We start from the raw sequence: 26,567 nt of genomic DNA, 5'->3' as shown, positions 1-26,567 counted from the left end.
CTTCGCTTTGAAAATCAAAGTAAGGTTTCAGTACTGCTGACGTCCTAGCTTTCTCATGCATTTATTTTCAGAGACAATTTTTATTGGTAGTTTCAGCTAAGCAAAATCTGCCTGAACATGCACAATGGCAATGTTGTAGAAAGAGGCAAATGCTTTCCCTTTTTTCACATAATCATAGATCTCTGTGGTTCCTGGGCGTATGAAGAAGAAAATTTGAAATACATCTGGGGGAAAAAAAAAAAAAAAAGGTCTTAAAATACATTTGGCTCAACTGGAATCAAGAAGGACTGTTCTTGTGCAATTCCTGAATACAGCTCGTGTCCCAGGACAGTCTGGATTATTTGTCCAACACAGCCAAGACTTTCAAAGTAAGAAGTGATTCTTACACCTCAGCTCTTGAGAGATCAGGATCCCATTTTCAGGAAACAAATGTCCAACAACAAGGGCTCTTTAGTGTGACACAGTTCACCAGTATGTTAGCCTTTTAGCCCACTGAAGTTTGTTTATAGACATTTTCATCACCATAATCACAAATTACTGGAATGAAACTTGTATCACTGACTTTCCCCTACCTACTTCAGCACTCCAGATCCATGTGAACTGAGTGCAGACAACGCAAGGCACCCTCCTAATTTCTGCCTTACGTTCCTTTTACTATTACAAACTTGAAACAAAGTTAAGCAAAATCAAGCAAAACCCTTGGGGACCTGAGGCTTTTCTTAGACAAAACTTGTGTTACTTTGCATTTTATTCTGTCATGGATTCATGTGACTGGATATGTCCCTTTGTCTCAAAGTTTCAACAAAACCATTAATGATTGTGTCAATCCTATAAGGTCAGAAACCAGAAAGCAGATGAAAAGACAACCTCCTGATTTTGGCAACTGTCTCAGGATTTTTGACCTCCTGAAGCTGCTAATACCAAATGTATTTCAGAGGCTATGAGGTACAAATTCCCTTTCTCCTGAGCAGCTGGGCAGATGAAGGATTCTCCTGTCTAGTACTGAACAGAGAAAGCACAGCTTAAGGGAGAACACTAACACAAAATCTTCAACGATTTAAGGAGCGCTTTACCTCAATGATTCCTGTTAAAGCTAATAACAATACTGGTTTTTCGACCAGCAGCCCAAGATTAGGGTTTCTGACTTTGGAAATGTGATACATACACTGTGCCCCTAATGTCCTAATATAGGACAACTTTTCTGACTCAACCATTAGGGAGAAAGTTACAGAAAATGGCTTTCAGGCTTATTTGGGGGACTTTTCTTTAGAGATGACTCCACTTGTGAGGTCAAAGATGAAGAAGCTGTACTGCCTTGTATTATGGGATATTACTGCTCTAAAATGACTGGGAGACAGAGCCCAATTCATGGATCTGCAGTTTCTGTCTTTTATGTTTACGATCAGAAGAGCATTCTGTGTTCTTTTTTTTTAAACAGGAACACAGCTGTCAAAGCCAACCTCAGATGTTTAGAATGAGAAAAATGCATTTTTTCCCCTTTTATACTCAGAACTGATCACCCTTAAAGGAGAATATTAAAAACTGTTTGCATGCAGTTCTCTCATTCTCGCACGCAAAAGCAAAATAATTCGTATTCCTTTCAGTGAGAAATAGCAATTGCAAGTTTGGTGGGTGAGGTTTCCTTTTCCTTTTTTTTTTTTCTTTCTTATTTTTTAACAATATTCTTTAAATATACAAGAAGTAATCTTCCAGATTTCCCCAAGCGACCACAAACAGTGCCATTTGTGTTTGAGAGGTAGTGCTCCCCTGTATGAACGCAGCGAGTGCACCTTTATGCACATCTCCTGCCTCTTTCCTGCACCCTGGAAACCCGGGAGATTCCCGGTGGTTCTGCGGCTGCTGCTCTGTGCGGGCGGGAAGAGACACCTGGGAAGAAATACTCAACTTCTCAGAAACCAAGTGTATGGCTCCGATCCAGAGCAATATCTGCAGTATACCTGTCATATCAAAACACAAGTCCTGCAAATGATGGCAAGACGGCTCGCAGACTTCGTAAAAAAACCAGGACATCTACCTTATTCCCCAGAAAAGAGACACAGCGATAGCATCTATGCCTGTTAATAAAAAGCTGTATGGCTTCTGTTTCGGTCAGTATACAGCTAAATCTTAGGGCCTAAATTTGTCAGTGGAGGTGTTTCTACTTAAACAAGTTCACAAGTTAAGTGTAAAAGCAAAACAAAACAAAAAGCTACAAAGCCTCAGGAAAAGTGGAGGAACATAATTTAAATTTGTATATTTATATGTTATACTTTTTTTGACACTATCATGCAGAGAAAGACAGGAATTTTATTGGCGACTGTGGCTTTTGTCTATTTTCTATACACAACGTCTAATGGGAGCAACTGATTTTTAGCTGACTTTGAGTAAATATCTCAATGATCTATCATTTACAAAGTCTTGTTCCTTTTAGCTGTGATAAGGCAGAAATCCATTTTGCGAAGGGTCCTAACCAGCAAATGCTTCTGGGAAGAAGATCCGCTGACATTATCCCACTGACACCCGTACGACTGCCTGGGAGACGCCGGCTGCTCCCGGGGCAGCTCTGCACCCACCCAAACACAGACGCGGCACTCCTGAACAACGACTGGTCCGTGCACAGGAGCAAACTCGATGGATCCCAGCAGTGCCGGACTACACGCGCGCTACCCTCCCTAAGATGCAGATGTGAATTTACTGGAGAGCTTGAAGGAGCTTTATATCCTGCACTGCCCTCACTTTCCATGTCCCTGCTGCGCTTTCCCTTCTCTTCACGCAGTGCTGGCAAATCATATATTTTGGACTGCTCTCACGTCCCATCTCTCACTCCTCCAAAGACAGAGAAGCCACAGTGCTGTGCAGCAGTCTGAATGTATATATTATACACATTCAGCCCTCTCTTGTCAGCCCTGCGCAGCAGAGCCCCTACCATACAACTCAACACGAGGGTGTAGACCCACTACATGACCCAACAGGATGGCGTGACGCAGCACCGGAGGTGTACAGCAAAGGGCTCAGCACCATTTCTACCATAACATTGCTATCGTGGCTTTGCATACAGCAGCAGCAAGTTCAGCTTCACCAGAACGAGCCGGATGAGTCGTACAAGAGCAATACAATCGCTCTATATATGTGCTCACAGGATTTCTGGACATCCAGAAACCATCGTTACTGCTTGACCAAAGCAGCAGGGTGGTGTGTTACCTCGGTGAAAAATGTGGTAGGTTACTGCTAACGTGGTAGCTGATTGCCAAGGTCATTAGGGTTGGCAGGGCTCGTCCTCAGTCTGTCAACTAATCCCTCCTCTGCCTTTTTTTCTGAGTTAGAACTAAAACCAACAAACTTGCCTTACCAGCTTCATCATTAGATTTTGCCTATAGCAGTGGAGGAATGCTCATTTCACTAGCTGAAACAAAGCTGAACAAAAATAATGGACAATAAAATGGAACAACCTCACACTGGGATGAACAAAGAAATGTAGGAATAACTAAACAGCTTTTACAGTTTCTTGTTTCTATGATCTTTTTCCCATTAAAATATAACATTCCCAGAAAACCTTCCAGAAATTGCACAATTAAATGACTGAAGGGAAAAGAGGAAAATAAAATTAAAAAAAAATCAAAATTACCATTTTCTAAAGAAATCTGAGTGTTTTAAGCAAAGGAAACAGCAAGAGGAAGGTAAACATTCTTAAATATTCTCTGTCGTTGTAGCAAAAAGGTTTTCAAAATATGATTTTTTTTCAGTTGTGATTTTTCCACAAATTGGTACTGCAAGCAATGAAGGAAATAAAATCAGTGAAGCTGAATATCATAGCTGAGACCCTTTTGCCCTCAATTCTTCATCTACCTCTTGTCACAGGATACAAGAATATATGAGGGAGAAGTCTTTGTTCAACTCCATAAACATGTGCTTCATATTTGCCATGTTAGACAAAACCCACTCAGTAAAATTCATCTCTGTCCGTCTACACGCAAGCCATTTTATCCTCTCATCAACACGGCCTGTCATATTTAACAGACCTATGTCTGTCCCTCAATAACTTTCTGGTATCTTTTATTTTTCTGAGAGCTGATCAGCCTGTGCTGCCAGGGTCCCATTCATGTGCAGGACTTTAGGCATCTCATTTTCATCTGCTTTAATCAGGAATGTTTATAAGCCAGCAGAAAGGAAAGCAAATCCCATTCATTCACTGCCAGCTATTCCTGCAGGTACGTAAGCATTCTCAGACCTGCTGAGGTGCGTTCCCCTGGAAGAACATCGCCGGTGGGCAGCGGCTCTCCCTGTGTCCTTCTAGAACAGGACTGTACAAAAGGGATGCTTTCATCGTCATTACAGATCTGTGCAAACAGGTACATGAAGTGATGTTCCGCAAGTGAGGCAAAGAGCAGGACCTGTGTTTAACGAGAGCTCACTAGCCCCACGAAGATTGAAGCAGCTCCTGCCAAATTACTTGGTATGCATCTCCTGAGAGATATTTTAGACAGCTGCAACATTGATCTAACCAACAGCATGAGTTTGTAGTAGTCGGTACTGTTATTTGTATTAACGTCTTTTGGTCATCCATATGGTAATTTTATTTCTTCCCTTACTGTTGCATACATTGTATTTCCTGGGTCAAGTCTTTTTTGTCAGGCAGGTATAACATGGTCCAGTATGGTGTCTCCCCCGTTAAATGCAGAATCGCTTGTATTCTTCCTAAACAATTTCAAACACACAGTGAGGGTTTTATGTCATGCTGGGTAACAGGGAGAGCAAGGATGCAAGGAGAAAGAACACTGCAGTAATAAAAAAATGATTCTCAGCTTACATTTGTAGTTCTTTTCATGTGGGCACACCAAAGGATCTAACAGTGGGGATTAAGAATATTCATTATGTCTGAAGAAACAGAAGTGCGTCATGGCAAAGTGCTTATCTTACAAACATGAAGAAGGTATGTAATGTCAAAGCTATAAGTAAGAACAAAGATTTGGACACCCAACACAGAATTCTGGCCAACATCCCTTGTTATCTCATTTTCCAGGCTTTGGGGTTATTCTTTATACTTTATGTCAGAAAATGTTAGTGTTCTAACCCTAACAAAGGTCCAAAATTTTAAGATTTACATAGATTTTAAAGTACAGAAACAGAGGACTTCCCATATATCATTTACAAATGAATCATATATCATTTACAAATCACTGAATCTAAGGTTTTTTTATGTACTTCATCCTGAGTTATTTTTATGTACTTCATCAGTTATGTTCTTTTCTGTTTGAAGCCCGTATTCTACACCATTAAAGATTCTTCTGTTTTATTAAGAACAACTTTTGCAGTTAATTGACATGATAATATATTACATAACTAATATGCAAAATACAAGACAAGCATTTAAATTATTTGCATAACCTGAATAAGATGGGAACTTTGTCATGTCAGCTGAATGGTGTCTTTTTTTACCTAATATAATTTGAAAACATATTTATGACTCATCAGTCTTTTAAAATTAGACTGTGATTAGAGATTCTAAGCTGTAATCTTTCAACTAACTGTGAAGTTCTTAAATTTCATTGTAATTCTGTATTCTGTGTCTTCTCTGTCTTCTGCACTAACAGTTCACATATAGATTAGACAGACCATAGAGCAGCTCACAAATGCGAAAAATCCAGTCTCAAAAATATTTTGCAAAATGCAATGAACAAATAATAACTCCTTTCCATTTTGTAGGAGTTCAAATAGACTTAATCTTCTACTTGAACAACCATTTTGCAATTTAAGTCAAAAATTCGAATCTTCATTCAGTGACTCAAACCTTTTTAATTTTAATTTTATTTTAATTTTTGAGCTGAATTAGTAAAAGAAAGTAGAATATACACCTACATAAGAAAGCTGACAATTTTTGTCATTTAAAGATGTTTTTCACAAAACTTTTGTACAAGAAAGAAGCTGGTAGTTGACAGTCTCTATATCCTTATGGATGATGACTATTTGGATATATGAGGCTTTTTAACGCCATGTGTTCAAACTTCAAGTACAATAGAACACACGTAGAGCTTTAATTACAGTCGGGCATGTGGCTGTTTAGACTGACGGAGTATTACATCTGGATGTAAAGAGAAGCAGCAGTGCCATTCTCGGTTCAGAGCTGAAATAATGGGAAGGTAGAGGATGAGAGCTGGTACTAAGAAGCAATAACAGACTGGCTTAGAAACTTGGAAAAACGGAAAGAGAACTGCGAATTCAGATTTAATGTTATCAATCCAGTTTGCTTCCCCAGTGGGAATTCTACACTCATGTTTTCCTCCAGCATTCAAATTTCATTAAATAAACTTGATGAAAGGGATCATTTCACACCATTAGTGATATCTACACTTCTGTAGTGCCATTAATTTTGTCCTTCTGGATATGAGTTCCCTCTCTATAAAAAGGTTGTAAATCAGGGTTTCCTAAAGAGCCTCATCAGGCTGGGGCTGTCGTCTATCCGCAGTGCAAATCCAGTTGCGGGCTGCTTTGAATTCTGGAAACACTGACCGTGGCAGTGGCAGTGCTACCCCAGCCTAAGGCTCTTGTCTTACATGTCCCACAGATAGACAGATGGGAAAGATAGTCTGCCCACGACAGCTCCAACTTGTAAATAGTTCGGCTGAGTATGGCCACAATTAAAAAGCCCCTTTAGGAGAGACAGAGAAATACTTTGTGAGCTACAAATATGCTCTGGCCCTCTAGGAACGCCTGCTGCACTGCTTTCAAATCCAGAGAGTGCTGACATCTAGACATTCCCAATTTATGAAAACCCAAAGTGCTTCCTCATGAAGAAAACTGCAAAGCTTGTGAAAAGACTAGAAATAGAATAACATAAATTATGTTTCTGTGAAGAAGGCTAATTTCTATCCCTTTAGATAACCATGTAAATACTGTAACGGGAAAAAAAAAGTCACATGAACTGCTGGCAATGGCTAAAGGAAGAAAAACTATCAATGGATATCTAGGGCCATGAGATTTAAGTCTACTTAAGCCTTTTTTGTTTAAATGTCAACAGGGATACACACTGAGATGGCAAAATTCTCATAATGACAGAGAAAAGAAAGAAGGAACCACTTCTAGAGATTTTTTGAGGGATAAGAAATCAAGGGGTGATAGTAATGTGATGCATACTGTATATATTCCATTCCAAAAGTAATCAAATTGGATGCTGAAAGAGCAAGCAGAAGGGTAAACCTGTAAATACGCTGGAGCAGATGACCTCTTTCAGAAAGTTGCTCCGAGCTCTGTGCTAGTCAACATCCTTATGAGAGGTCTGTTGAGCCACACAAAGTCATACAGAAGCCTGAAGATAGCACAGAAGATTGAAGGCAACTCAGAATCAGGGAACACGGGATAAACAATAAGGTAGGTCAGATGCACCCGGTGATTCAGGTGAAGTTCACCTGAACATCATGTACTTAATACGGCTAAACTCAAGACAATACAAATCTTGGAAAAGTGTATGTAGTTCACCTGCAAAGAAATATATTTTTAAAAGGAGTGACTCAGAAGGTGAGTCAAGGTTTCTATCTGATAACTGAGTGAATAGATGCTCCCAGGACAACATGCAGGCTAAGGTTATGTGAATACAATGCCTACTCAGCCTCTTAACCAACTAGAAGCTGCATAGCCAGGTCAGAGAGGTGGTAAAATTCAGTTATTATATCTTGTATCACAGTAATCAACAGAGAGAACTACATGTAGGCTGACATTCTCTACCGCTTTTCAATTCGTTAATGTGTCGCTCATGCTGGTGATCAGGAGCACGACCACGACCGTGACCACACACATTCACATGCACACAGCTTCTATGGGACATGGTGATTTTGTAACTCTCCAGCTGCTTCCAGATCTGTAAACACTTATTGACTTTGTTTCTACTAATGAGCTGAGACTTGCCAGGTGACACAAAACACTTGAGGGGCAACCTGCACAGACTGCAATTAACTCTTGGTTCCTGTTTCTGTTATTTAATTAGCAACATCAATTTTGAACACTACACACACTGATCACACAAAATACAGGCAATTACCAACAGTCATCAAACCCTATTTTCTAAATTACATGCCAAGGATAAATGATTTTAAAGTACAAAAATAATGTAAGCAAAACGCTTTTTTATGCCATGTCTCTGCTGGATAAGCTTAACAGTTCCTCACATTAAATGATAATTCCTACTTCTGTCTAGGGTCAGCAGACAGATATAACAATCTAATAAAAAGCATTCTCCTCTGGGGAAATCTCAGAATGTGTTTTCCTACAGAACAATTTAAAGATGCAGAGTGTGCATAGAGAAATGAACTAGAACTGAGTTAGGCCTTGGGAGCACCATTTACTTTTTTTGCTACTCTACCTAGACGTACACGGAAAAGGGTAAGGTGTTCAATGGTTACTTGGAGCTTTAATGTCCCTGGTTTACTTTGGATCCTGTTTCACCTGCCTGCAACTAATGGGTGCTTCACAGTCCCTGGTCCAGAGCTTTTAGGCATAGTTCATAAATGCATAACCCTGAACACTGAAATGAGTATCTATGCCAGAAAAAGCTCTCCTTCAATCCTATGGTCATGTAACACGAAGCCTAGGAGCCAGGTCTATGCCTACAGGACTATACTGCCTTCTATGTCATCAAAACGAGGAAAACCGAGTTCCTCGGGTTAGGTCCTGGCCTTACACCTTACAGAAGCTAGACACTGTAAATCAGCAAGTGCTCCAGGTTTCTGTTGAGCCTGAAGTAAGCTGGAGCTGGGGGAGAAGCGCAGATGCCTTTGGCAGTGGCAGACGTTTGATTCAGGCAATAGCTCCAGGCTTCTGCTGAACTGGAAAGACTATGGCTGTGAACGAAAGGGATCGGTATTCCTGACAAACTCCAAATACAGCTGTGATCTGGGACCCGCTGCTGTTCACACAAGCACCAAAGTCAACAGTACTTCAGCTCCGTGAAGACCATGGCTCCAAAGCAGTTGCTGGAACTTGATGGGAGCTCCTGAAAAGGGATTTCTTAGCCTGGAGAAGAGAAGGTACAGAAGGGAGCTTGGCAATGTGTATAAATATGTGATGGGAGGGAGTAAAGACAACAGCGCCAGGCTCTTTTCGGTGGTGCCCAGTGACGGGATGGGGAGGCAACAGGCACAAACTGAAACACAGGAGGTTTCATTTACTTTTTTACTGTGAGAGTGGTCAGACACTGGCACAGGTTGCCCAGAGAGGCTGTGGAGTCTCCATCCTAGGAGATATTAAAAACCCAAATGGAGAAGGTCCTGAGCAACCTGCAGGTCTGAGAGACCCTGCTTTGGGCAGGGGTTTGGACTACACAGTCACCAGAGGCCCCTTCCAGTCTCAACCACTCTATGATAAGAAATCAAACATGACATTAAAAATTAGCCAGAATCAGTGGTTTTATTCTATGCATTGTACCTGTAGTGCAGACTTACAGCAATTTCTCTCCTAGAACAAAAATTTGGAAGTAATTCTATAAGGGGAAATGACATGGACTTTTTCCAAAGGGAAAAAGTAAAATCAGTAAAGTAAGAAAGTTAAAAAAATGTTTCTTTCTTTCAGTAAGAAACTCTCTGCCTCGCTGTTTAAGTGCTTCATCCAGATCACTTTCCCAAAGCTACAGGGTTGACGACAATAAAACAATGAGAAACTTACTTTTGTATCTAATATTAAACAGCTGTGTTTATGAATAAACACAGGGCACAGACCTGCCAAGAACAAGAGTGGCATTTTGCAATCATTTTCCAGAGCAGCTGTTATGATCGTTCAAGGAATATGAGTGCTCCTATTAACTTCCACAAAATCACTCACATATTCAGCGTTATGCTTCAGTATTTTGCTGCCTTGCTGCTTATTAGCCTTTGCATTTTATAGAACACTTATAATAGGATCATGTACAGTGCATGGTATTCAACGACGGCCCCCATCACTATTCACAAATCTGTTATGCATGTAACACTTTAAGGAGGAAGGCACCTCCTTCATAGCACTTCACAGCATGAAATTTTCTGAAATATGTATTCTATTTCATGCTTAGTTGTGCATAAATTGGCATAAAATCTTTAAATAGCTCTCATGAAATAAAATTAAAACATTACTTATACTATGCCAGCGCTTACATTTTACAACAACAGAAGCACACAGCCCTACTTGTTCTGACCAAACCTCCAGCTCTCCCAATACTGTCTCTCATGCACAGCCGTAAGTAGACATGGAGGGAAGAGTAAGGACAGGGCAAGCATATGAAATCTCTCCCCTGCTACTAATCCTGTATCAAACCACTTTTGGCTTGGGGGATCTTCTGGGCTTACTGTAGTTTGCCATAATAATAACCTGCAAAAGATCTCTCTTCAAAGTTCCTTCTGTGAACCTGAGTAAACCTCTCGCACCCACAGCAACATTGGGTAAGGTCTACTGCTCACTGTCTGGAGAACCACCATCTTCATCTGATCTGAACCTAGCTCCTTCCGCGATGGATGAAGCCGTCCTGCGAAGAGGAGGCAACATCACAGTGCAGCCATTCCCATGGTGTGAGTTGGGGCACTGAGTGCACTGGTCAGGCTACAGAGCTGCTCTGGGCCGTGCTAGCACTACAAAATTCTGATTTCCCCCAAAAAACCTCAGAACATACTCTGACATTATATGCTCCACATGCTCTATTGTGCTTCTATTAAGTTTTCTTCATCTGGTTTCAAAAAAACACTTTTATAATTAACTAGTATTGCAATATTTCATATTTTCTTTTCTATGTGCTTTCTTTTAGGAGTATTTCTCAACAGTAAAAGCATTTTGTCAATGAATTAATTCTTGTCATAAACAGTTGCAAAATTCTGACATTTATTTCAAAAGAGAAATTTTGTCATGTGTTAGAGGTTCTAAACAGCTTGAAGAAAGCCACTTAGAACTTTCTCCTTAGAAAGTGGTGATAATTAAATAAATTATGTAAGCGTGAGTTTGCAGTTACTGAACTCAATAGCAGTGCCCCCACTAGCTTCTGTAATACAGGTTTCAACCCTAGATTTTGCTTCATTCATTAGGAGCATAGCAGGAGAGCATATGGAAGCTGCAGGAAGGCTATCTCCTTAGGTATTGATATTAAAACCTCCTTTTTTTTCCCCTTAGAACTTGCTAGAGATCAAAGCACTCTGCAGAAGCTGTCAGATTGGGATAAGCTTCTGAGCCTAAATATGATTTGAAGTTTACCCAGTTTCCTGCCTTCTCACCTGCCCAGTGTTTCTGATGGAGGGCCATAAAGGTGCCATGCAAGAACACAGTTTCAGAGAGATTTTCTGCTTGATCATTTCTGACCACAGTCCTTTCCTTCTGTAGTTCATGGAATATGAGATCGAACCTAGACCCAGGATGCCTAAGACAATTGTTTAAGCTGGTGCTCGTTCTAATTCCATCATTACACTAGGATTAATTCTACTTCGTTTCAGCAGAATTACTATCATTGCAAGGCAGGACACTAACAGATTTTTTTTTTTTTTTTGCCTTCTGTAAAGGACACATTTAGGCATGCAGATCTTTTAGACAAAGGATGAAGAGTTGCATAGGATGTGGTTTGAAGACAAGAACTCTCTACATAATGGCATATGATAAAAGCTATCCCCTTTTTTTGGTAGCTACAGCTTACTCTTCCTCGCCCCCTCACCAGCTGTGTTATTCTTCTGTATGTGAAACACATCCAAATCATTTCACATATATAAAAAAAAAACCAAATCAAGTTAAGAATAGAGCAATTCAAACATATGACAACATGATATCCAGAAAAACAGTCACTTTAGTCATTCAACTGATCAAGTCAAACACCACGTTTTTAGAATTTGATTAGCAGCCATTGCAGAGATTGAGAAATGGCACAATGGAGTGGAAAATCTCAGCTAGGAGATGACAACAGAGCTGTAGCTTGTGATGCTGCCTATCTTTCCCCTCCATGTCCTTCACAGCCTCTAATGGCATAAAAAAAATACATCTTTCAAAAGTACATTTCTGTGTATTTAGAATAATTTGAAAATTACCCATACACCGACTCTGAATGCACAAAGTCCTTAGAAAAGGATACAAAGTTTTCATGTACAGTTTAATTATCCACATTTTCACATAACTGCAAACTATGTCAGAGAGCGAAAGATGACAACAACCCTATGTCTGCAATGACATGGTGTCTTTGCAGTATCAAGGCCTGATAAAAGTTTTGTCAGTCATAGTGCTGCATAAATAAACTTTAAATGACATAAAATAAAATATAAGACCATTAAATGACTTCATTCACTAGGGCTGAGGCCTACAGCGTACTTTGCCTGTTGTGATACATGGGGACGTTGCAAGAGGCATTTATCAGGGTAACATTGCTTTGATTACTGTGGGAAATCACTCTTGTGCTTTAAGCTCATAGAAAATTATTCATGACTATATCAATATCATTACAAAAATAGCACAAAAAGAGCTGGCTAAAATGTATATTATCTTGTTCCATATAAATCAAAGTAATGACAAAAATCTCTTTGTTTTGATTGTGTATGATAACAGCTCTCCACTGTCAGCATGTATCTTTGTTATGGACTTACCACTTAACTCCTACTGCTCAGCTGTCTCTCTGTGTAAGGTATACAGAACATATACTAACAAATTAATCTCCATAACAAATGTGTTTTTTCCATCTGCCAATACCTTGGTGGGAGAAAATCAAGGCTCCAGAGAGACAAGCTTCAGAAACTGATGTCAGAAAACAATAACTCGCCTCCAATCTGAGGCAATAATTAAGCAATATTTGTTACTGAAAAGCCCTCATCCAAACAATCAGTGCTTAATATCATTTTAAGTTCTAAAAATGTAACCACCTTCCTAACCTGGACGAGCACCAGCTGAACAGTATGCTTGTCTCCACTGAAAAACTCTGGCAATAACAGATGCATTGTGGCTCTGGAAAAAAAGGTTCAAAATATGGCATTTGACACTGAAGGGCTCTGGCAAATGGGGTCCAGAGAACTCGCGGGCTGGGCTGGGTGGTATAGCTGTGATGTTACTACTCTACACAGCCTACTTACTCTGCCCCTCCTCTGCGGAGAGACCACCGATCTCCTGCCTGGGCTGGTGGAACAGGAGTTACAGCCAAGTCACACATGGTACAAAGATGGACTTCGGGTTCCTGAAGAAAAACCACGGAGGAAGACGGGTTTGCAGTAGGATGCTGGACAATGAATTCAGTATCTGAAACACAGGAACTTGTCCTATTCACTGCTCTGCATCAGGAGCGTTAAATCCAGGCAGCCATGATAACACTAATTTCAGCATTTAAATCTGGCAAAGCCTGAAAAAAGCAGTGATCAATATCTCCTGGACAAAATTCACCATTCAAAAATCTTTATCGTTAGTGAAATAAGTCAGACATAGGCATATAACCAAAGTGTGTTCAAATGGCACATCAGGAGAGCGTATTCCAAGACCTGACTACACCTGATGGATTTGGATGCTCCTAAGCACGTCCGCAGTGGGGTCTGCAGCTTGTTGCAAACCCCTATATAATAGGGAGGCAGCTGGCAGATCTAGAAGCATATTATGCTTCCTGACCATTCCTGAGACTGAGACACAAATCCAGTGCAAAACTACTATATGGAAAAACATTGTAAATCGCACAGAGTGATGAACCACATTAATCCAAATACAATCAACGTGTTACAATATTTCTCCCACCCAAAGCAGGCTTTAAAAGATTCATGTCATTTACTGGCGTGTCATCACTTTTTTGAGTAGCTTTCTATATGTAATGAATATCTGAACTACTAGCGAACTTTTTAAAAGATCCAGATATGATGTTCATGGGTGCCATTATTTTATTTTAACAATTAATACCTTGAGCAGTAGACTGAATCATAAAATATGAATTGGACAGGGAGAGCTATTGAGACATTCTTTTTTTAGCAGTTGTACAGACCTTCCACTATTTAAATTAATATGACTGATGCAGGATGAGGAAAAGAAAGGCAAAGGAAATTATTAAAAGAGTGAGAGGTAAAGATTTGGTTTAATGATATAAAAATGAAACATGGAACTCCTGAGATGCCTTGTTTTTGTAAAACTGCAAGGCGTGGGAGGAGAGTGATGTGTGGCAAAAAGTTTATGCCTTACTGTATCTCCTGACAAGACAGGAGCCTGTGATTCACAGAGACAGCGGTGAGTACCTTTCATCTAAAAGGATGTCTAAGTACATTACAAACTGATTTACAAACTATATACAGTATTAATTATACACAATGCTGCCATTTATCACAGAAATTCAGCTATCGGTGGGAGAAACAGAACAAGTAATGAAGGCAGAAATAAAGAGTACGTGCTCTATCACCCCTGTCCCCACAGGGCCACGCGGTATGTTTTCCAGCGAACCTTCCTCTTTTTCTAATGGTCATGGTGAATAATGACCTGCAATAAAGGCAGCCAGTTTAACTTCTGCAAGACGGAGCTCAGCAGGCCTGAGAGCTGCCCTCTTTTCTGACACGTTACATGTAATAAATGACAAAATGTTTGCCACATCCCCCCACTTTGCTTGTCTGCCACCGAATAATGGATGCCTGCTGTTACTGATACCATGAAAGCAGTTATCCTTCCTGCTCAGGTGGAAGAGGTGTGCATTTTGGAGCTCAATATTTCTGTTCCAGCCCTTGCTGACTGTAGGGCTGCAGAAATACTCAATGCTTTCATCTATCTGACAAACTTCATACGTGAAGCAAAACTACAAATTTTGACTTCCCACTGAAATGAGGAACCAAAAAAAGCATTTCCTAGTAACTGACATTTTCCATTTGGGCACTTACAGAAAAAATAAAGATGATGAAAAGTTAGATTTGGTCAATGTTTCCACCTATGCTGAAAGAGTAAAGCAGTCAGAAATATGCAAGGGAAATGCAAGACATAAGGTCCACCGCTCTGCCACGCTTGTGGCTGGGGGAGCTTAATTGTCGTCTCCGGGCTTCCAGGAGAAAGTGACACCCACAGGGCCAGTTAGCACCCTTGGGGAAGGAAATCCTGATTTCTCTTTCAGAAACTCCTCCATTTTATATAAAGTACATTCAGTCAGTAAACAGTAGAGAAAGATAGTCTAGCTTGGTGGTTAGGGCACCAACAGTGCTTGAATGCTACAGCTCCTGTTCTACTGATCAGCTTACATTGGGTAAAAAATTGTCAAGGGAAGACAATGAAACCATCTAATGCAGAAAAGCAGATAGTCCAGAAACTAAGTTCAAAATTCCCTGAAGGTGAGGAAGGGTCTCCATACCCTGGGAAGTATTCTAGAGACTCAGCTGCTGCACAGAGGGCATTTTCTGTGTCCTTTTTGCCCTTCCCACTAGTTCGCTTTTTCAGTCAAAGCTACTTACTGAATTAGACCTGAATGTGAACTCTCTTTGGGATGACTTTTTCGTGACAAATTTATTGCTTACCAAAAATATTTGAGTCAGCTTTACTGATTCTGGTTCATTTGAAGTGGGTTAAAAACAAATCTGTCCAAAAGAAAACTAATTTCCGGACATCGATATTAGCCTTAGCAATGCCTATATAGCTAAGAATTCGTCCTCTCATTACCATTTTGTCCTCTGAAGTGTGAATTGGTCAGAAGAAACTGGGAATGCACAGACTTTTGTTTCTCCACTGATCACTTCCTCAGTCAGAGAAGCCTTTCTGAAACCTGCTGGTAGAAGAATGCGTTTCCTTAAATAAACCAGAATACCAGGCACTAATTTAAATACTCTATTCTAGAATGCAAATCAACTTTATATTAATAGGACTGAACTTTCACAAAAAAGGAAAGATCTGCATTTTAAAACTAACTTTTGCTATGAACTTCCTACTTCAGTCCAAGATAGTGCCGCTAACTTGTATACTCCCTGCAGATGAAAGCAGAGGATGAAAGTAAAATGTCTCTGAATAAAACCTGGAGCTGCAATATATTGAGTTCTGCACTGTTACTTGACTTTCACAGTTAATTATTTCCATTAGTACCTCAGCAAGAAATGTTCCTTTATATTTGTGTGCTACTTTTATCTATTATCTTTAATTGCCTGGTTCACTTTAATTATTAGCCTGTGAAATTCTGGGGATGTCAAAGAAGAGTCTCTTAAAACAGTGACTGTGCTAAAAAGCCAAGATTTCCTTAGCTGTCTGTGCATTAAAACTACTTCCTGCAATTACTCTATCACTTTTGACTTTGTTTTTAAAAATATGCTTTCTTGATTTACAAGGTCAAGAATAATCCTCCTCAAACATGAATGAACTTCAAATCATGCAGAGTTGTGTTCCTGAGCTTTGCAAACAGTCTCTACTATTTCTTTGGGAAGCATGAACTGCTACAGCTGTCTTTCCAGGACACTGGTTGAAAATGTCACTGTTGATATCATTAAGCACTGCTAAAATTTTTACTTTCTTGCTAATCTACTTAAGCCAACAAGCCCGCGTTCCTGCATGCATTTTAGATGCCAAAACCCATTCTGCTCCCTAGCTGACCCATAACCTCCTGGAAAAGTCTATACAACAGTCTTGAATTTCTCCATATAAAAATGAGAATGACTGATACAGAAAGAAATGTCAAATGAGAACAACAGAGATGGCACTGTGATGATCATTTCATCCTTATTCAAGAAAAATGAACCTTAAAAAATACAGGGGAACAGCTACAGAGTTGTCTGCTTGCTATTGTAATGAAGCGATGCAGAATCTGGCCTTGCCGCTGGCTTGCCACACGATATCTGCCACTTTGGCTATATTGAGTTTGAAAGATGAAAAAAAAAAAAGAAAAAAGACATTTTCCTCCAAGATTTGTTTAATCTGCTCATATCATTTGGCCAGATCTTTGGGTGGTGAAAGTGGACATGGAGCCATTGATCAGGGTTTGCTGATTTACACTTCTGGGGGATTTATTGTTCTTTGGTCCTGCTAAAGCACAGACCATCTCAGTGCTCCACACTGCTTCTCTCCCTCATCTAGACTTTAAAAATTAGTTTTAGGTCAGTGAGTGAAGGCACTTTTTTTTCTTTGTTCTAGACATCTTCATAATCAAATCTATTAGTGCTGATTTAATTAAAGGCGTAAAAACGAAGATCAGGCAGAGCTCTATAGGAACAGGTGAAAGACTTTACAAGTACGGTAAGTTCAAACATGGGTCCTTGAATAACTGATTTTCACGCTAATCTTTCTGACAACCAGACACAAACTATAGATCTCTTTTTTCTAACTAGACTCTGCTAAGGTCAAGTACTCAGCTTATGAGAGAAGGACAAAGGAGCTGTGGTGTTCCTCCAGCAGCAATAAAGAGAAGAGAATTAGGCAAACAAAGCAGAAAGTACAGACCTGTTAAAAATCTGGTACCAAAGCTCTCTGAATTCAGTCAGAATCTCTCCTTTTATGCTGATGGATTTGGGGTAAGCAAATGTGACAGCAGGAAAACTGCTATTTCTCTGTCAGAGAAAAAGCTAAAAAGCTATTCACAAGGCATCATTTACTTCTGCCAAAGCTCTTCACTGTGCATCTCCTTTCTGGTCTGTTCCCAATAACTTTAGACATCCCTCCTTTTTCAGATGCAAGCCCCTGTTGCAACCTGTCACTTCTGTGGGCTACTTCTTGGGGGCGGGGGGATTGTTTTTTGACAGCTGTAATGTTAGGATTTAAATCACTTTTGCATAAGCCTCCTAAAGTCTATCAGTTTATGAACTATGGAATAAGTAACAGCCTGCTGGTGGATGATATTATGCTACATGTCCTCACATAGCCTAATGGGGTGGAATGTGTGTGGTGGTTTCATATACAACATATAAATCAGATATGTAACTTTTTAGAGGGATGGTGAGACACTATTTCTAGAGTCTTTTCTTTAATACCCTTAACAGTGATCTAATAAAAACAGTGTCCCTGAGAACAAAAGGACACTTTTACTTGTAAGAGAGCAAGCAGAAACTCAGAACATCTTGCTAGAATGCAGATTCAATTAAAGCCCCACAGAGGATGCTGTTATGAAAGGGACATATACCAGACGGGCTCAATTTCTTCATAAACTGAGAGGAAAAAACAGAGGAGTGATTTTTCAATTAGTTTCAGAATCAGTTTGGAAGCTCTCTAGGAGTGGAGAAGAACCTCTCAATTACACTGATGTGACACAGAAACGTACTGAAATGACAAACAGCTACAAGTAGGTGCCTGAAAATAGATGTACCTGTTAGGTCACCGGGCTAGATTTGTTGCTAGTGTAATTTCTCTGAAGTCAGTAGTGCTATACCAGTCATATATTTCATTCATCATGTTTTACCATCTACACTTCAATTTTTGGAATAATCAGACATATTGTGCGTGGTGGGCATATGGTGTAGTTGCAAACCAGAAGATCTGCCCTGAAACTATTTTTGGTTATTTCCCTCTCTCCTGTCACAAAACTAGAAATCTGTAACAACAAATACTGTAACTGAATGGCTGTGGCTTCTGTTACAGCAACTATGCTGAAGTACCCAGGGATATTAATTCAGTACACACAATAAAAATCCTGTTTAGCATTTTTCATGACACTAGATGGTAGCGGCAGTGCGTGAAAAAACAGTTCTCTCTACAGTCCTGAATAGGAAGATGTAAGACTGGAAAATGAGCATAGGCACTCATCTAGCATTTACTTTCCACTGGCAAAAAGTAGAAGGGTGGATTTTTTTAGACCCTTTCTAACATAAAGCAGTAAATTATCCCTACTAATTAATAATTTACAAGCATCAGGAGTGAAAGCTTTCCATGAATTCTCCATATATCTTTCAAAATGTTTGCATTTAAGAAGAAGGATAATATATCAATTCTTCTAAATGTGACATTTAAAGTATATTATTGCCAGCTGCTCACTGGCAGTAACAGTTTCCAAAATACCTGAGTGTATCATAGCACTGCTCTTCTGCTTAAGACAGGGTATTTTTAATTTTTGAGATAAAACCCTGTCCCTGTCAGGGACAAATTTAACTACTTCCTCTCCTTACCTCTAGCTACAGTGATCCCCACTCTTCCAGATTTACCTAAAATTTTAAGGACAGTAGGAAACATCATCGCCCTGTGTATTTCCTCTCCCGTCTGCTGCATAATTTTATGTTCCTGCAACCGGGAGGCAGAAGTACCTCTGTGCCAATTAGCTTTTCAGACCTTTCTAGGTAAGGGAATCAAACCTAATTGAAACACAGTGTGACAGTTGGATTGCGGCAAGTCATGTCAATGCTGAAGAGGATGCGAGGTAACTGATCGGTTATCCAGCGGGCATTGCCTCTTACTGAACATGCAGAGGCACTCTAATAGTAAACGTATCTCTATGCAGCATCTCATCATAGCTCTTCAGAGCTTGGTGAAGTCACTATTCTTTGCTGGCAATGGAAATGTGTGTTAGAGCATTTATCCATATTATTTGTTTTACTAGAGAGCCCTAGGAAATAAACTATTCACGTACAAATAATCCTGTCACTGCTAGGAAGTGATCACTGTTAAAAGTTCCTTGCCTTAAAAATGTTTTCTCACAACTCTTGACTCATGCAAATTTAGAGAGCCCTTGGAAAGGCTTAAATCCTTCCTTTATATTCTCCATAGGAATCACGTTTAGAAACTACTGCTATAATAAAAATCAAATCACTTGTTGAAGGAGAGGCAGTTTATGGCCACTCTCTCAGAGCTGGAAGATGTTGTGAAGGGTAATCACAGCCTCTGCTTCTCATTGACATATCTTTTTTTGCTCGCCATCATCTCAAACATGATGTAATTACAGTTGAGTGCCTGATGTTTCCTGCTGCATGGGATCACCTTTCCCATTACTGACAGCAGCCTAACCGGCAACTTACTGACACCAGTTCATTTGTATTCTCTTCTGCTTTTTGAAGCTGTCAGTTCTGGGAGAGCCAGAAGGCCACAAGCAAGTCAGGAAATGGGCATCCTCACTTAAAGGAAGGTTTCTTTCTGTCGATCACTCTCAGGCATAGCATGAATTACGTGCCAAAGCAGAAAAGCTGATGACTTTTTTGGTTTTCCACTTTCCATTTTATCCTGTATCATCAGAGATGTTCCTATTACTCATTTAAACAGCAGGTCTGCGAGACTAGAATAACTGATAATTTTGCTGACAAGCAGAGCTCATTTCATTTATTTTAATCTCTGCTAATACCTGCGCCCTTCTCATTACCACCCACATTCTCTGCAGGCTGGTGGGAGGATTGCCCTAGTCAGATGGGAGATATTGACCTATATCTCATCATGAATTCAGTTTCTCACTAGAGACTTGCTCTGCCATAAGAGAAAAGGGAATTCATTCACTAATGCAGGAAGCATTAGCATGTGCAGTTATATCATCTTCAGAGAATGAACTTCATTAACACAACCAATACAGAACCACAAAACCTTTAAAGAGCATCTGAGCTCTTTTTTTTTTTTTTATGAAACATTACCATTGATTTACTTTCCCAGATGTACTCCTTGTTAGAGTCTGATGGCCAGCTTAAGTGTTTCATAAGAGGAACAAAAACCTCAGAAGGTTTTATTTGTCTGAGGACCACATTTATTTGCAGATTTTTTTCTATGATTTTTTCCTCTCTCTAATAATATCACAGCACTTGTAATAAAGAAAAATGTCTGTCCAGTATCATCTCAAAAGCAAGACATTATGCAGTTAACAATTAACTATTCATGGAAGTGAAAATTCAAGGTTTATTTGCTTTTTTCCTTTCTGTTTCCGTGCAGTCATGCTAAATTTAGTAACAAGTGAGAACAGCTCAGCTCAGCTCACCCTGGGAGGCCAAGACAACTTTTTAAATGTATGCAGTACATGTTTTCCTGCTAAAGCAGACAAGTTCAAATAATGTTACATGCCCACTTGGGCTTTCTTTTCTCAGCAGGTAATACAGCTCTTGCACCTTTCTACAGCTTCATAAAAAATTAAATCATTTTGCAGAAATAGTTTCCCCAGCTCACTGGAGAACTGAGTGGAAAGAAGAATAGAGAAAAACACAGAAATTGCTTAAAATGATTCTACATGCAGATCTCCTTGACTGTCTGCTTTCACATAGCTTTAGGATATACACATACTTACATGGGAGCACTGAAGTAATTCATCTGACATGCTTACCAAATTGCTACGAAAAAGTATACAGATAACACAGTGATGGGTGCAGGACAACATTTTTGAAGAGGATGATACACAACATTTGATGGAAAGGACAGGCAGTCCAATCACAACATGATTTGGGACGATACTGGAAGATTTTGCAGTGATTTTCTATGAAATATATGGCAAAAACAGAAAGGCAGTATGCGGGGGTCTAACACGGTAGTGTAAGGCCTGAAGAAGATCCAAAATGAAGAATGCCTTTGAATAGAAATACAGCTTAAAATCTTTATGGTTAAGCAGCTTTTTCACAGGAGTAAATGGGGAAGACTGAAGACTGGATTTCTCTAACGTGGCCTCCTGTGGTGTCAGAGAAGGAAGCAGCAAGTGTCCTCAGAAAAGGTCCTCTGGAGAGAAGACAGGAGGGACCCAATGAATGACCTTTGGAAAAGAAGGATGTGGATGGACTGGCAACCTCCACGCATCTACTTGTCTCTGTCAGCCGTCAATGTGCCTGGTGAAGTGGAAGCTCAAGAAATTCAGTATCAATCATTAGGGAAGCAGTGTAGTTGATAAGTCTGGACGGATAAATCTAATGTCAAGAAGAAATACCACTAGAGATAGCCACTATTCCCTTTCCCCCTCCCCCATTCCCTATCTAGGGATGAAATGAGTAGAAGAGAGAAAGGAAATGAGGCAGCATAAAAAACGTAAGATGAAACGTAACATGGGAAGGAAATGATAGAAAAGGACTAGAAAGAAGTGACCTTTAGTCACCAATGCATAATGCAAAACCAACTAAACCTGATCTTCAGTAAAGCAGCCAAACAAGAAATCTCATGTTCCTGAAGTGATAATTTTGGTGGTTTGTTTGGGGGTTTTTTTCCTTCTGTTGCCTCCTACCCAGCACTGCCACATAGCTGCTTTCCTGCGGTAGCTGCCCCAGCACCGGTTCTCACCTTCCACGTAACCTCTCATGCCAGCCTTGTATCCCAGGACGGAGACAACCCAATGAGAGTCTGACCTCCTCAAACATCAGTGAAGGGATTAATTGCTGAATAAAATCCTGAAGGTGCAAGAGACGAGCGCACCTTGCAGGAAAGTAGCTGTACACCATTAATACCGTCAGGACATTTGCTACTGAATTCAGAGAGTAATGAAACAAGTCCTATAAAAATGAGATTTGTGAATGCACATCTTTTACAGAACAGTTTGTCCCATATTGGGGGAAGCTACCTCTTTGGCAGATTTACAGTAATGAAATTTTTCTGTGACCTTTTACTCTGTCTCTTTACATTACAAATAAATGTTAACATCCTACTAATTTGGATCAGTCTGGCCTGCCTAGCCAATATTCTCCTAATATATTTAAAGTTTCTAAGATGACACAAGGTGGGTGGCTTTCTTTGCTCTGAAGCAGTCTATTTTCCAAATAATTATTCACTCTGATTCATCATTTTGCAGCCTATCAATGAGATAAGTGTATGTTGCCTGTAGCTGTTTACTTAGCTTTATTACAGGTAAGAAGGACAACAACCAGCAATAAGTGAACAAATATTTGCAAGCTATGGTTACTGCATAAGAGTTCATGATCACAGCCAGGAAGGCATATGAACTTTAAACAGATAAAGGCATGGTAACGGAGATTATATATTAATAGAACTAAATTACTGACCGAGCTGTTAATTTCATTGAGAATATGCTCAGAAAATCCTAAGCATATCTTCCATAAAGATATATGCAATATACCCGAAATATTTTTTTTAAAAAAATCCAAAGAAATTAATTGTTTTCCAAGAAACATTTTCATTAGAATTTTTAGCTTTCCCTAAATTTTCTGCAAAGAACAACTGATATTTCTGAGTGAGGTCACATTTAAAAGAATAGTTTGACACATCTTGGAGGATGGAAACTGCACACCAGCATTATTACCTTTAGAGCTAGTTTAGCTACTGGCCAAAAGCTTGCTACATTTTTGTCCTAGTTTTGCTGAAAAAGCAACCTAAAAACTTGGTCAAAACCCTCTGACGGAATAAGTTGTTATTATAGAAGGCTGTTTCAGTAGCATACACTGCTTTCGTAGATACTTTCTCCCCAAATCATCTAAACTCTTTAATATTATAAAGACATAATGCTTTATTCAGAATGAAAATTTCATGTTTCCACCAGCTTTAAGGCTGAAGAACACTAATAATTTCTTTAATGACCTATTGAGAGACCTTAGTCATCAGTGTATCAATACTACCTATACACAGATAAAAGGCAGTATTGAATGAGAACACACTTTTTAAAAAAGTGTTCTACAAAATTTCTGCCTTACACCCAATAATTTGCAGTTTTTCTGCAACTTACCAACCATATCTACAAGAGCAGAGCAGCCTTTTGTCCCGCACTGCCTTCCAGAAGGCTAGAAAAATTATCTGTATACTTTTGGGGGGGTTCTGTCTGTATCAGCTCTGCCGCTGCTGCTGATTCTGTGGAATTAGTGCAGCAAGGATAATACAGATCAATAGCCCTAGTTCAAAAGCCTTCGTATTTTCAGATTATTTTGTTCTGCTCCACGTGATTTAATGCATGGAGGATAACATAAAGGCCTTGGGGAACTATTCTATCCCCTCAGTGTTTGTGTGATACTTACTGTAATGCTAATGGGAGTTACATGTACGCATCCAGGGAAGAATAGACCATGGTTTTTAATATGGTAAACAAAAAGCAACCTAGAAACAACTTAGTTTTTTACTTCAGTGCAAATCTGCAGCGTACATTTGAAGCATAGAAACAGTAACAAGTTTTCAAAAAATCACCACTCATTGAACATTGTGGCTGTAAAATTCTCTACCCCAAAATAATTGGGGTGTTTGAAACCTGATTTGACAGACTTGTTTTATGAAAATTAAGTTTATTAAGCATTTTAGAGACTTGTACCATAATAACCACACCTAACCATTGACTGTGTAAAAAGAAAAATATATATAATATATATATAAAATGTGTATACCTATACATACATACATGTATATATGGAGAGTTACGTAGGACAGGGCAATTAGGTACTATTTTGTGCAAGGAGACTTTGTGCTACTTTGAGGAAAATGTGCTGGCAAACCACGTACATGGGAAACTGCTTTGGAGAACACCTTGAAAAGGGTGACACCACTGAATGATACCATGCACGCACACACGTGTGCACATATGCATGCATAAAAGAAACAGAATGTATTAAATATTGCCTGTATTGCTTTGAATGATCACCTCTTTTCCCTAGAATACTGGAAATTGTACTATCACAATTCCAGCATGCAGGTAGATCTGTTTTTCGTACATACTGACCTTTTCTAATTATTCTATTCCATCCTGAAGTGACTATCCTGTAAATCCAATCCACACACACAATCACAGTTAGAATTAGAAAGAAACTACATGCTTTGAAAGCCTTTAGTACATTTGGTATAATTTGTAAGCTACAGAAACTCTAAAGTAGAGAACACATTGTGTGAAGTCTAGCTTTGATACAATTTCTTTTATCCAGTTACTAAGGCAAGGCCAGGAGTTAAACAAGATAACGTGACTTCCTCTGTTTCTGAGGGAATTATTTTCTCTGAAAGATACACGTATTTTTAATTGAATCCATTTTTAAGTTCTTACCATGCTGTTAGAAAATTTGAAACAGGATCACAAGGCCATTAACAAAAATTTCAAAAATAATAACGAGAAGGTCTGCTAATCTGAAAAACATAAGTATGGTTTTCTCTTAAATCACAAATGTCTTTCCACTCCAAACTTTTTGCTCAAGAGATATTGACCTGAATCATTCACGTGAAGCCGCCCTGCAGAGCAATTCCCCAAGTACACGATCTGCCAGTGCACATTCCTCACAGGCCCACACTAGTCTTGGATTCTAACTGCAGAACGCTGCCCTGTTGTCTGTAAAACCTCACGCTTGCACTGCCCTTCTCCTCCTCCGTATTGCCACTGCAAGGATGTAGAGTTGACAACATGGCAGATACAATTAACAGTTCTTGGGAAAGGTGGAAGCCTCCAGGAGCAGTGGGGAGACCTAGAACTTCTCTGGTTTCTCCACGACAGACTCTGCAAGATGAGCTATAATTTAAAGTGTTTTTTCTTGTAGCTTCCTTTCTTTCTTTCATTTGAGAAAGCATACAAAGTCTAATATTTGAGAGTTTGATACAGGTGACAATATTTTCTTCCTAATGAAGATTTAATTTTTCTTCCTTAACTATGCATCATCCACATACAATATTGTTACGTCAAATAAGGGATAACGCACAACAGCGCAAATGAAACCCAGAAATTCTTTTTGCCCAGCTGATTTAGCTGATGGAGCTGGTGATCCATAGACTGTTGGCATTGGTGTTTGTAACCTCTCAGAACTGCAACTTGGTACCTGGCAGCTTGGGAATGCTGCTCAGATCACTGCAAACAGAACAGCTCCTAAACTTTTCCGAATCATGACTGTAATCCACAGGAGCAAAAAAGCCGTAAGCCCCAGAAGACCCGATGAGATATTCTGTCTGAAACTTTTCCCATTGAAAAATAACCTGGTCTTATTTTTTACCAAAAACCCAACCTTTAAATGTTTTTAATATGAAATTTATAAGTAAAAAAACCCCCAACAAACAAATTGGCAAACTTGACCTTATTCCAGTTGGAATTCCTACACTGATTTAGTTTTGGAAAACAAAAACTATGATACATCTTTTTCCCCCTCTAATTCTTCAACCCCAGTTCAAGTTTCTTGCCATCAAATGGAATAGAAGAAATTACTTCCAGCTTTGCTATTTATTTTCATTTCCTTTCCAGTTTTCCTATTTTTCTCTCTGTGCTTTGTATTTTTTGTTACTGCTTATTTAACTTATCCAAATCATTTCAAGTTTTTAAGAATTACAGAATGCAAAATGCAAAGAAGATGAATAAAAATCAACCCTGAAAAAAGCACAGGTACAATTAATTCTACTGAATTACATAACAGCAAAAGAGAAAATAAGAATAAATGGTAAAATTGGAGGGTGGGAGTGTGTTGAAAACTAAGAAAGTGAATTTTGATCTAACAAATTACATAATTTTCTATAGAATATCCACAATGTTGGACAAAAATACAACACAAAAATTTCAAAGGTTTTCCTTTAAAAAGGAAAAAAAAAAAGAGAAAAAAGGAAAGATATACAGGAGTTTAAAAGCATGTCCCATTACCTTTATAATTAACATCCTTTGTGAGAGAATTGTTACAATTTATAATCACTACTGCTTACAGAGTTTCTCTGGTTTAGGATGATTATCTGCAGTGTTAACCACCAACCTCTGCAAAATACTGAAAGACATGTAATAACATGAATAGAGTCTTACCAATCATCTCTTTCTCATAGCCTTCTCTTTTCCAAGAAAACATATTGGAGATGATGCGAGCTTTCTGAAATCAAGATACTAAGGATGAGGAGAAGGATTTCCTTGCCTGTGT

General features: G+C 39.2%; 1 protein-coding gene across 4 annotated transcripts in view; it reads right to left on the bottom strand.

Annotated features, from left to right (window-relative positions):
• PTPRR (protein tyrosine phosphatase receptor type R) overlaps nucleotides 1-26,567 on the bottom strand; it is a 154,580-nt gene that overhangs the window by 87,858 nt on the left and 40,155 nt on the right. Inside the window, exon 2 of one of the 4 annotated variants that reach the window (XM_052774619.1) lies at nucleotides 15,577-15,679. The exons of the other annotated variants lie outside the window; for them this stretch is intronic. Coding sequence (XP_052630579.1) covers nucleotides 15,577-15,579 — 3 coding nt within the window. The 5' untranslated portion in view covers nucleotides 15,580-15,679. The remainder of the gene's footprint in view (nucleotides 1-15,576; nucleotides 15,680-26,567) is intronic. 4 annotated transcript variants of the gene reach the window in all.

The sequence above is a fragment of the Harpia harpyja genome, chromosome 23 (genome assembly GCF_026419915.1).
Source record: "Harpia harpyja isolate bHarHar1 chromosome 23, bHarHar1 primary haplotype, whole genome shotgun sequence".
In the NCBI taxonomy this organism is placed as follows: Eukaryota; Metazoa; Chordata; class Aves; order Accipitriformes; family Accipitridae; genus Harpia; species Harpia harpyja.
This window is presented reverse-complemented; position numbering and strand designations above follow the sequence as displayed.